General features: G+C 42.8%; 1 protein-coding gene across 1 annotated transcript in view; it reads left to right on the forward strand.

Annotated features, from left to right (window-relative positions):
• GALNTL6 (polypeptide N-acetylgalactosaminyltransferase like 6) overlaps positions 1–12,328 on the forward strand; it is an 802,779-nt gene that overhangs the window by 741,822 nt on the left and 48,629 nt on the right. The window contains exon 7 of the mRNA XM_054990605.1: positions 193–310. Within this exon, the coding sequence (XP_054846580.1) occupies positions 193–310 (118 nt within the window). The remainder of the gene's footprint in view (positions 1–192; positions 311–12,328) is intronic.

A 12,328-nucleotide genomic window follows, 5' to 3' on the forward strand; every position in this document is an offset into this window, starting at 1 on the left:
TATGTCTGCAGGAAGATTTATTATTTTTCATGAGCGAAACTCCCAGTACCTGAGTTTTATGCTGATGAGAACCACCCCATGCATACAAAGTGGAAAACTAACACCACATCAGTGTCTGTCAAAGTGGATTGTCTTTTTTTCTCATGGCATGACGGCACCCTTCATTTACACTCTGTTATATTCCTTCCCTAGATCCCCGGTTATGGCTGGAGGCCTGTTTGCTGTTAACAGAATGTGGTTTTGGGATCTTGGTGGCTATGATCCAGGTTTAGAAATCTGGGGTGGGGAGCAGTATGAAATCTCCTTCAAGGTAAGCTATCAGATATTTTTCTCACCGTATGCACGAGTTTTGTAAAGTATAGAATTACATTTTTGTTTTCTCTTTTCCATTTCCAAGCTAGACTTGACTCATAATCACAGATACAATTTCTCTGATTTATTTTAAACCAAAAGTAGCCTAGAGGGACTACAAGCTTTCCCCTCCAACAATTTAGGGGTCAAAAGCACCCTTCTTGGGGCTGCTGGCCCACTGCTGGCAACCCCCCTGAGACATGGGGGGACAAGGTCCTGATGATTGGTGTTGTGCTGAAGCAGTGATTCTGCTACAAATCCAGAAGTGCCATCAGCATGATGCTCTAGGAATCTCCTGAAACTCGAGGGTTTTGCCCCTAGAGTTTCAGGTAAATCCTAAAGTATCACCTTGACCCTTGTGATGTCACTTCTGGGTTCACGTAGGAAGTGATACTGGGTGTTGACACAATGGTCAAATCCACATTCACCCATTACCCGCGTGTTTATCGGATATCTTCCGTTTGCCTCCAATCCACGATTTTTTCCTCTTCGTTCACATTCCTGCTTCCAATCCGTCTTTCTTGCACGTCCCTCCGGTCACACGGCCGCTCGAAATCTGCTTTTTTGGGCGGGACCTTTTTTCCCGCCCATTTTTTTAATTTTTTTGAGCGCACTTTTCCGTTATTTCGATCTTGCCTTATAAAGAAACATCATTGAAGATAATGATGCCTCTCTTTCCCCCACTGACAGCACTGATGGCTCTCTCCCGTTTCTTTTTTGGAAATTTGGAAGCATGTGGGAAGCTTTCGTGGGCATTTCCTATGCAGGACAGTTCAGTGCCTGAATCTTACTGAAGTTTCACTTCCTTGGAGTGTCATTATTTCGATATTTGGTAATTTCGATATTACAGTAATATAAAATAAAAAAAATAAAAAACAGTTAAAAAGGAAGTTTCGCGAGTCCGTTCTGAGGATGGATTCACCCCAAAATGATTTTTCAAACTACCAGAGTTGATTCAGAAACAGCATAATCAATAAATCCAATGCTATGAAGTCAAAAACAGACTTTTGCAGACTACGGAGCACTTGCAAGTTGAATCAGCCAATAGGAACTCTCGGAACGGCCGGAGAGACAGGAAGGGAGGTGGTTTTTAAAAAAAACCGCGTAAATTGCGCATTGGCCCATTCACGGCCACCGTGAAACTCCCGTTGAAAACCTGTGACCACATATTCGGGAGAAATGCGAATGAAATGCGTCTGTTTAATAAAGAAATGTGACCAGCACCCGGAATTGCATGGGGAATGCGGGGAACATGCGACTGTGGGCCAAGCGACACATGACGAATGACACTTGATCGGCAAGTGTATTTCTCCCTGTTCACTTGCCCTCCACACAATCCACTTGCCGTTCAAGTGTCATTCGTCATGTGTAGCTTGGCCCTTAGAATGAGTAATGTGGATTTGCCCAATGTCAATTCTCCACCCCTCTGTTTTTCCTGCTGCTCCACCAAACAGCAGTGGGAGTGGTAAGACCCCTTTTTAAATGCTTTTCTATACATGTGCTAATGGCACAGTATCTTCCCTCCTTATCATGCCTCTGTTCAGTTTTACAGTCTCCTGAGGCTACTTTGGGATTTGTTTTCTTTTTGAAAAGCTAGACAGACATATACATGGCCAAATGTTACATCTAGTTCGCACTTTAATCTCCAGAATATTTTACCTTCCCGGGTGTCTAACCATTTCCACTGTCAGCTGTAAATCTATGAATCCCTGCTTATATGAACCAATATCAGTTCCTTGTTGGGGCCAGAGTTTTAAATGTTGTAATTGCCTGTATACATTTTTCAGAACCCAAATAAGTTGTGAATGTAAATTTTTCCAAGTGAACGTGTACAACTCTGCTTTGTATTTTAAAAAATGTCTACAATCAAGGTAAACTTAAAAACCTGCACTGTCTCTTCCCTCCTTTGGGGGGGGGGGGTGCAACAATGACAATGATGCTGTTAGAACTCTGAAGAGGGGTCTTCTGGGCTTGTTTCGCCCTCTGCTCCCAACCCCCAGCTGCGCTATGAGAGGCTGCACCTGGCTTTCCACTTTACTTCTATCCCTAGCTGTGCATGTGCATTGACGTATGTGCAGAACACGCAGAGGCATCCTTGGAGTCCCGTGTGTGATAGAGAAATTATTCCCCCACTTGTTATTATGCTAGCAAAGTACACAACACATAGGTTGTATTCAAACATCCCAGACTAATCAGAATTTCTTCGTGATGAGAACCAGCCTGGTTTATTCTCAGGCTCATGTGCCTCTGTGTGTCCCTTTGTTCCTGGAACTGGAAACATCCCAGTGTAGGAAGCCTAACCAGAATTTTCTATGCCACGTGAATTCAGATCCTATTACAAAATGGAAGGGGGGACAATGCCCACAAACCAGGGGTTGGATCTCATGGATCTGTTCCACAAATGATGGTGCCTTTCTCCGACACCAAACACCTTTCCTTAACGCAAGAGGCTTTTCCGCGAAAAACTTCTTGCACCAGAGGAAAGGCACCTTGTGCTGGAGGAAGTCACCATTGTTCGTGGAACTGATCCACGGAATTCACCCAGAGTTTCTAAACCACAGTTTAGTCCTGGTTTGTGGGCAAGAAAGAAAACTCTGTTACAGTGCCCAAACTCTGGCATTGCAACAATTGCAATTAGTTCCAAAGCTTCCAAAACTAGGAAGTCTTCAGTCTTGGTTCCACATGCAAAAGAGGAAAGAGTGTGTGAGCTCATGAATGAACCAGTCCTGGACTCTGACTTGTTCGTGTCTTTCAAATACTTCTAGATTGGAGAGCCGAGAAGCTCACTGGGTGGACTGCAGCCAGTGAATGTCCCGTAGGCCTAACTTGTCACACAGGATTGTAGTGAGGGCCAAAAGGAAGAGAGAGAAACTGTGTAAGCCAATCTGAACTCCTTAGAAGAAGGGTGGGATAAAATGCATTAAGATAGATAACATGCTTAGAATGAATGAATGAATGAATGAATGAATGAATGAATGAATGAATGAATGAATGAATGAATGAATGAAAATTTGCCATCTCTTCATAACACTCCCATCCATCTTTGTTCGATGGTAGCAGGTTTTTGCCACAGCTCTCATCTGAAGCAGGGTTCAATAGGAAACGTTAAGATTTACCTAGTGTGATTTAATCCTGTGTCAAGTGTACTATCATTACTGCTGAATAAAGGTAGCATGTCAGCCATTGGTAGGTTTGCCAGCCCAAGACTGGCACACAGTGGGAAACTTACTGGCATGGAAGCGACCTCTCTGGTGATGTCTCCAGTGACATGGTGATGTCAATTCTGGTGCAATTTTGGTTTTACCATAGAATTTTGAGTGAATGTTAGAACATCACCCCTATGTGGTAGCATCATCTCTTGGTTGAGCCAGAAGTGATGTCACCATGGCAATTTCTCCTCCACCCACTCCCATTGGCTCACCGAGTGGCAGCAGGGGAAGAGAACTGCCAGCAGGAGGTCTCTTGCTAATCCAGGAGACGTGGCAGCTCTTGCCATTGGGTTTATTGCAAATCTGGTTTCTTTTTTTCAAACATCGAAAGGGCACTAAGCAAGTCCTTCTTTACTAATACACACTGAAAAGATTCATTGGATGAATGACGCAAAAGGCACCAGGAGTTGTGTCTACTCCAGAGTGCCAACATGTATTGGAGGGCATTTTCAGCAGAATAAAAAATTACTTAACATGAACCAAACTAGCATCATGCAACTTTGAATCAATTCTTTACTCAAAGAAAACAAAACCGAAAGACAAGCGAAGCCTACAAGCTGAATGGATAGACAGTTGGTTTAGAGTCCATCAGCACGTACCCTCTCTAGTTAGGGTGCTTTAGATACAAATGAAAGCCGCCTCTTGCGTGCCCCATTTCTGACGGGAGATCTTAAGATTGTATTATCTTGTTTCCTATTTCCCTGTTATTTGTCATTGGGAGGAATATAATTGCAAGGCAGGCCATTCCTCTCTGCTCAGAAACCATGGTAACTGTACTGGAAGCACAGACACTGAATTGTCCCCTCCTGTTTTGTTCCAGTGACAGATTCTTTGGAGAGAGCTGAGTCGTAGTGGGTCTCATTGCAGCCGTATCTCTTCATTCGGCTCATTACTGTGACTTGACCTTTGGGTCCTCCTCCTCCTTCTTGAATATATTTTGAAACAGCTTTCAACAGTATTTTGTAACATTTGTCTAGAATAAATAATCTCTCTCCTAGAGGGGCAGAGAGGGGTCAGGACGGGGGGGGGGGGAGAGACATGCAGAAAGGCAGCTGTTTTTCTTTAAAGTACAGATGGCGGGCAAAGTGTTAGGTAATGAGAAATGAGAGAAACAGAAAATCTTTGTGCATGTTTAGAAAGGGAAGAAGGGCGACAGTAGTGACAGACTTCAAACAGATAATCTCAATTTTAGGTGGTTGCACCATTGCAGGGGCCTGTCTCTATTACTGTGAATCGTGTTGGGAAATGAGCTGAAATGTGAGTTGAACTGTAAATAATTATGTTTATCATTTATGCCACATTTTTGGAATGTTCAAAGAATCCAAAGGATCATCTTCTGCCACAGGAATCTGTCCATCAGTCCATCATTGGATGTGTCCCCACTTTTGCAAGTTAGGCAGGCAACTAGGGAAGAGAGGGCTTTTCCTGGAACTGCCTCCTCAAGGATCTTTACCTGTCTCCCTCTTTGCTCTTTTAGGTACCATCCAAATCTGTTCTGTTTACCTGTGGTTATGTGGATTAATTGTTCTTTCCTTATTTGTCATGGGCAATGTAATCCATTTTTTAAAATTCTGTGCAGCTATTCTTGGGAAATGTGCTGTGGCCAGATTTTGGGAGTGGGAGGGGGCTTCTGGACCATTTGTTTCTGTTTTAGTGATGTTTATGTGTAAGCTGCCCTGAATGCTACGTGTTGGTAGCACTGATTTTTTAATGAAAAAAAAATTCTCCATATATATTATCTCATGCCTTAAAACAGTCATGTAATCATTATTCCCATCTTGCATGGAATAAGTATCTCTAACATTTTCTTCTGAGAAACTCAACATGGAAAGCCCCAGCAGATCCTCAACAGGCATGGGGAAATCTCGAGTCAACCTCGACTGGGGAGACCCTGCTTGCCTGTTCTATGGCAAAGATAGCAAGTGTGATAGATTTCCCATGGGACATAACCAATGTCTAGTAATTCTCCTTGATTGTCAATACAGAAAGCTTGCTCACTGATTCATTCAAAACATGAAATGCTCAAACGTATATGCTAGAGAGGAGTGTGTGCGTCTGTGTATCTGTGCGTATCTATGTGTATATGCATGTATGTGAGCATTTTTTATTGATTAGGGTCATTGAACTTGTTTTACAAGCTTACAATAACACTTCATCACTAGTGAAGCATGGAAAGATTATTCTCATTTTTCAGTTTGGTGACTAAAACGACATGAGATGGCAGACGTGTTCTTCACATGTTGGGTCCCGCAAGGTTCCCTGGGTAGTGTAGTCTTACAGAGAACAGCCTCTCGATGTGGTTCTCCTCTGGGGAAAGAGCAATGGGAAGAATTCTCCGTCTCTGTCTCTGTCTCTCTCTCTCTCTCTGTCTCTGTCTCTCTCTCTCTGTCTCTCTCTCTCTCTTTCAAAAGCCTCAGCTTGGGTTTTCTTCTGGGAGTTCGAGGAGGAGGGACATAACAGGAGGCAGAAAATTCAGGGTGGCTTTTTTCAAAAGAGAGAGAGAATCCCCCGACTGCTCTTCTCCCTGGCGGAGAATCATATTGCGGATTCTCTCTCTCTCTCTCTCTCTCTCTCTCTCTCTCTCTCTCTCTCTCTCTCTCTCTCTCTCTCTCTCTCTCTCTCTCAAAAAGTGGCCCTGGATTCCCTGCCTCCTGTTATTCTGTTTCCCCACCACCCCCCACCCCAAGCTCACAGAGGAAAACCCGAGTCAAGGCTTTTTGAAAGAGAGAGAATCCTTCCCATCATTCTTCCCTCAGCAGAGAATCACATTGAGTGGCTGTTCTTTGTAAGACTACACTACCCAGGAAACCTTGTGGGACCCAACACACACCTGGGCATCTCCTGTAGTTTCCCTCTTAGGATGAATGGAAAGGAAATGCCTAAGGCTACCTAGTCAGTGGATATCTGGGACTGGACTAGCACTCCAGCACCAAAAGGTCACACTGAATCTCATCTATAAAAATTATATACATATATACTAATATTACATTTTTATGAGTCAGTCTTGCTGGGCAAACCAGTGGGACACATGCATGAATATCTAGGTTCAGAACAAGAATATGCCATTGAGTCACAACTACTTGGTCATGACCCCATCCATAGTGCATTCTAAGATAGCAACTTTCAGAGGTAGTGTCGAAGGCTTTCACGGCCAGAGAACGATGGTTGTTGTGGGTTTTCCAGGCTGTATTGCCGTGGTCTTGGCATTGTAGTTCCTGACGTTTCGCCAGCAGCTGTGGCTGGCATCTTCAGAGGTGTAGCACCAAAAGACAGAGATCTCTCAGTGTCGACACTGAGAGATCTCTGTCTTTTGGTGCTACAGCTCTGAAGATGCCAGCCACAGCTGCTGGCGAAACGTCAGGAACTACAATGCCAAGACCACGGCAATTTCAGAGGTAGTTTGCCATTAGCTTCCTCTCCATAGCAACCCCTGTCTCCCTTGATGATCTCCCCTCCAGGTGCAGAGAGTAGCCGACCTTTCTTAGTTCCTAAGCTCGGACAAGCCTGGACTAAGCTGGTCATTTTGGGCTGACTGCAACCTAAATTTCACTTTTAGGATTACCTTAGTATCTGCATAGATGCAGAGGAGTTAGCCGTGTTAGTCTGTAGTAGCAAAATCAAAAAGAGTCCAGTAGCACCTTTAAGACTAACCAACTTTATTGTAGCATAAGCTTTCGAGAATCACAGTTCTCTTCGTCTGACGAAGAGAACTGTGATTCTTGAAAGCTTATGCTACAATAAAGTGTGTGTGTTTAAGTTAAATAGCATGTAATACTTTTACTCAGATAATATTGTTTTTAAAGCTGATCAGGCTAAATACGATTATGGTATAGTTTTAAAGTAATCAGCATGAAGCCACTGCTTAAGTCTTCCATTTACATATATAAGCGAAACAGGTTTGATGTGCTAATTCCACAATATACAAAGATAAGACAAAAGTGAAGATTAGGAATTAATTCAGCATGCTTAGTAAAGACTCTAGGAGTTATTAATAAGCATGCTAATACAGAGAACAAGATATCAGTAAACTTCACAGCAAACGTCTCTACTTTAATTTGGATACAGTGAAATGCTTTTCTAGAAACTGAGTCAGATGGCAGAAAGGATTTATGGACTTTCTTAAAAAAGGTAAACTTAAGAGTCGGAGTAGCTATTTCAGACTTTCCAGTACAGCAAAAGTCCCAACTAGTGTTCTGTAGTAACTTACACTATAAATGACCTAAAGATTTCATTGAATGAAAAACTTGGGGGGGAGGGGGGATACTTAATTCTTCCCTACTAGCCTTTTTTTCCATTGTAAATCTCTTTCAGCTACTCTCCTCCTCATATGTACCTATGAATAAAGAAATTATGGGATCTTTTAAGGAGAAAGAAGCTCAGCAGAGAAAGGGTTAAGCACCCTCCCTTTTCCGCCTTTCTCCATTATTGCTTTGGTCACCACCACAGCCTCCTGAGTGCTTTTCATTTTTTAACAAGCCTTATTGGAATTAGGCATATAACATGCAGTCCCCAGCCAAGTCTCCAACTGTATTTATTTAAATATTTGTAGCCCTCTTTTTGGACACAAGGACCCTCAATGCTTACACTAATATAATCAAATTAAAATCCATCATACTCCCTAAACAACAACAGTAAATAAAACATTACAACCAGCAGAGAAAAACGCAAAGACCATTCAAAACTAGCAATTATTATGAAAAGGAGGTCACAGGCAGTTAATTTTAGAGATTTAGCAGCGCATATACTAAAACTGGAATGATATAGAGAAGATTAGCAACAAATTAAAATCTTGTCTAAATAGACTAGTCTGAACCCATTTTCAGAAATTTGATGGGAACAATGCCAAAGAAGCCTAATGAGACACAGAATTCCTCAAGCTTGGTGCTCCCACAATAATAACAACAACAACAACAACATTCAATTTATATACTGCCTTTCAGGATGACTTACCACCCACTTAGAGCGGTTTACAAAGTATGTCATTATTATCCCCACAACAAAACACCCTGTGAGGGGGGTGGGGCTGAGAGAGCTAGAAGCTGTGACTGACCCAAGGTCACCCAGCTGGCTTCAAGCGGAGGAGTGAGGAATCATACCCGGTTCTCCAGATTAGAGTCCTGCGCTCTTAACCACTACACCAAACTGGCTCCAAAACATCTTCAGGCAATCCCGGTGTGCACATATGCTCATTATGGAGATGGAAGTCCTTGAATAGCCATTATCCAAAAATGGTTAGGGTGTTACAAGCCAAAAGAGTACTATGAACTGGGGTCAAAAACAAACTGCGAATAGTGAAGATATATCTAATAACCAGGACTTTTTTTCAGTGGGAACACAGTGGAACGGAGTTCCAGCACCTCTTGAAAATGGTCACGTGGCTGGTGGCCTCGCCCCCTGATCTCCAGACAGAGGGGAGTTTAGATTGCCCTCTGCACTGCTAAGTGGTGCGGAGGGCAATCTAAACTCCCCTCTGTCTGGAGATCAGGGGGCGGGGCAACCAGCCATGTGACCATTTTCTCCGAGGGCAACCCACTGAGTTCCACTACCTCTTTTCCCAGAAAAAAGCCCTGCTAATAACTATAATGTGTTCATATTGGTCACTCGGAGTAAAGTAATGAATGCAGATTATTATAGGACAATGGGGTACTAAAAACTAATACTAACAGTAGCAGCTGACAGGGTAGGTCTCAAGGAATACCCCAGCTACCACTACTGAGTGCCACTGAAGGAATGCGGCACTCTTACATTATCTCCCTGCATCTACACTGGGTTCCAGTAGCAACTTAATAGCTGTGTCCCTGTTTAGTTCGGCAGCCATGGCCCCAGTAGTTCCATTGCTACCTCCAGAAGCCTTCTGGCACTGACTCCACAACCCATGAACCATTGCTGGAAAAGAAACGAGAGATTTTTAGAATATGACACAGGCTTAAACTAGCTTCCTTTCATATTTAAAATAGCATTGATTTGGATGGGTGGTTGGAGACTGGATTCCGTCCCAGAGTTTAGTAAATCCCAAAGCTCATCTGAGAGCAAATTTGAACAATATAATTTCCATCTGCCTATGGCCAACATTTCTGCTTGAGTTCACCTGATTGTGTGCCACGCTAGAGGTTAATGACTCAATTTTCAACTACTTATGACAGGTGGTTTCTCAACTCACTTTGCCCTCATGGACAACTGTGAAAAATGATTGAAGGAAAGGGGATCTACTGTTTTATTTATTCACCTGCTGTTTGATCGTTAACAATAAAAGCAGTTCAGATATTTAATTGCTCCTTCAAACAATATATGATGTTCTCTTCAGACGTTATGGCTCTGACACATAAATACTCTGCTAGACATATATAGTTTATTCATCAAAGAAAGCAACCGCATATATTTGAACCTATTATAAATAGATTTTGTTAAACTTGTATATTAAAATGGTAAGTGATTAACACGGTAAAGGTTTATGAAGTACAAATATAGTAGATGGGTGGATGATGCAGCCTAAACATTTGTAGAGAATGATGTAGTGACACATTCTCTATATAATATAGAAGAAATTATGAATGAAACTTCCATTCTACTGATTCAGTTTCCTATCATATGGTGATTTGCCCATGTGATGTACCATCACAGATCAAATACGACAGATAAAATATTCATATCTCATCATTGTGAACATACTGCTTGTTAACAGAGTCCATTCAGACATTCATCTGTGAGCTCTCAAGGTATGTGCATGCATGTGTGAACTGGCCACCTAATGCCTTTTTAATTTATCCCTTTGCCTCCAACTTTTGTTTAGTCAACATGTGGTATGGCTGTTACTAGAATATCACATCACCACAGTGACGCTTTTATGGAAGACGGTCAAGTCACAGGTTGCTATAAAGCTGGTTGTTGGGTCTTGCTACATTTTAAAGCAGGGCTTTTATAGCAGAATGCTAATGCTCATAATGCATGCCAGCACTAGTACTGACTTTGAGCAGCTTTACAAAAGTTTCACAGCCCTCTTATTTAGTGATGTGTACACTATGTTAATCTCAGGACTCAAGCATGAGGTAGTTACTACACTAGCTGAAATAAAGGATAACTTTTGTTATTTTATTATCCTACGTTTTGCTCTAGATCTTCTAGAGGGTTTTTGTAAACCAGGGGAACAGAAAGTAGATGTTACAACAAAATGGCTCCCACAGTGGGACCAATCCCAAAATGGCTGCCACAGGAGCTGCTGGGTCAAATCACAAGCTGTTGGGAAAGTCAGGAAAATATTAATAAGCTCCAAGCCAAGTATCCACCAGTGATGGAGGCAGATGTTTCCAAAAGGGTACTCCCTGAAGATGCAAAGATGATACCTTCCATGCTCTGAGGAAGTACCTTTACTCTAGAAAGTGAAGAAAAGCCAGGACTGATTCTTTGCTTTGGGGAAGAAGCAGGTGTGTACCGGGAAGCACATGGGCAGTCAACAGAGTCTTCAGAGACACCACATTGGGGAGAATGTTTGTAAATACAAATCTCCTGGTTAAACACAGATGGCAGAGGTTGATTGTATATTCCTACAACACAGTTTAGATGTCTGTCTGTACCAGTTGACAAGAGGCAGCTATTTGCTGGAATGTCCCTATTAATTCCTGTGGCTAATTAGTAACAGTATATCTGTATGGATATTTCTTTCACTCGTTGTTTGACATTTCAAAGCCAAACTGTAAATTTATGCCAGATTCTCCAAAAAAGGACATGCCAAGCTGGCACAGCAGAGCCCCACACCATTGTACATAGAGTTGAGCAGCTTGACCCAGGCTGGCCTCTCTTTATATTCCCCCAGGATATACCAAAGTCAACTAGCATCCAAGATCACCTTACAATGAGGCTGTGGCAGCATTTTCTTGGGTATATGCTAAACCATTTTCTGTCCCCTTATCAGTCCTACCTCAGCACTGCCATTTAGCAGAAGCCAATTACAAAGGCAATGAAATGTCAGTATATATTTTCATTAGCATAATACAACAAACAACATAAAATGTTAATTCTGCATCTAAGACTTTGGGAAAGGCTAGCACAATTGTTATGTAAATAATTAATAGCAAGGCTCCCCCCATCAAGTATGTGAAGTGAAAGCAGTTAGCTCAGACAAATCTGTCATTATTATAGCCAGGAGATATACACGTGCAAGGAAATATTGTTTTCGTTGGTGGCAAAGCAATGAAAATAACGTGCATTAATCGCAAGGAACCTGATGTGGATGCAGGTCACCTCAGGACAGACAGCCTTGTCTAAGGGCCAAGCTACACATGACGAATGACACTTGAATGGCAAGTGTATTTCTCCCTGTTCACTTGCCCTCCACTCAATCCACTTGCCGTTCAAGTGTCATTCGTCATGTGTAGCTTGGCCCTTAGTTTTGGGCGAAAGCCAGTGTCCTAAAAGGAAGTAATATCCATTTCCTCCTGCAAACATCCTAGATTATGTACAGCTTGAGAAACAAGCTAGGATTACTCAAGCCTCCTAGAAAAAGTTTTCAAGAAATCTTTCTAGAGCTGTTCCTTGGAGCTTTTACATGGCATGCACCTCTCCTCTGCCCTGCTCCAACACTTGGCCGCCCAGCCTCCAGAGGCAGGGTGGCACCACTGCCAGCCCAGAAAACTAGCCAGCCAGCCTGGATACCTGGCCTCTGCACTGCGCCAGCAGCACTGGTCAGCCAGCCTGCCCAGCTGGTCTCCTGCAGCTGCACAGTGCCAGTGGGAGGGGCCAGGCAGTCCAGGTGCCCAGGCAGCCTCCTGCAG

The sequence above is a fragment of the Eublepharis macularius genome, chromosome 10, assembly GCF_028583425.1.
Source record: "Eublepharis macularius isolate TG4126 chromosome 10, MPM_Emac_v1.0, whole genome shotgun sequence".
Taxonomy (NCBI): Eukaryota; Metazoa; Chordata; class Lepidosauria; order Squamata; family Eublepharidae; genus Eublepharis; species Eublepharis macularius.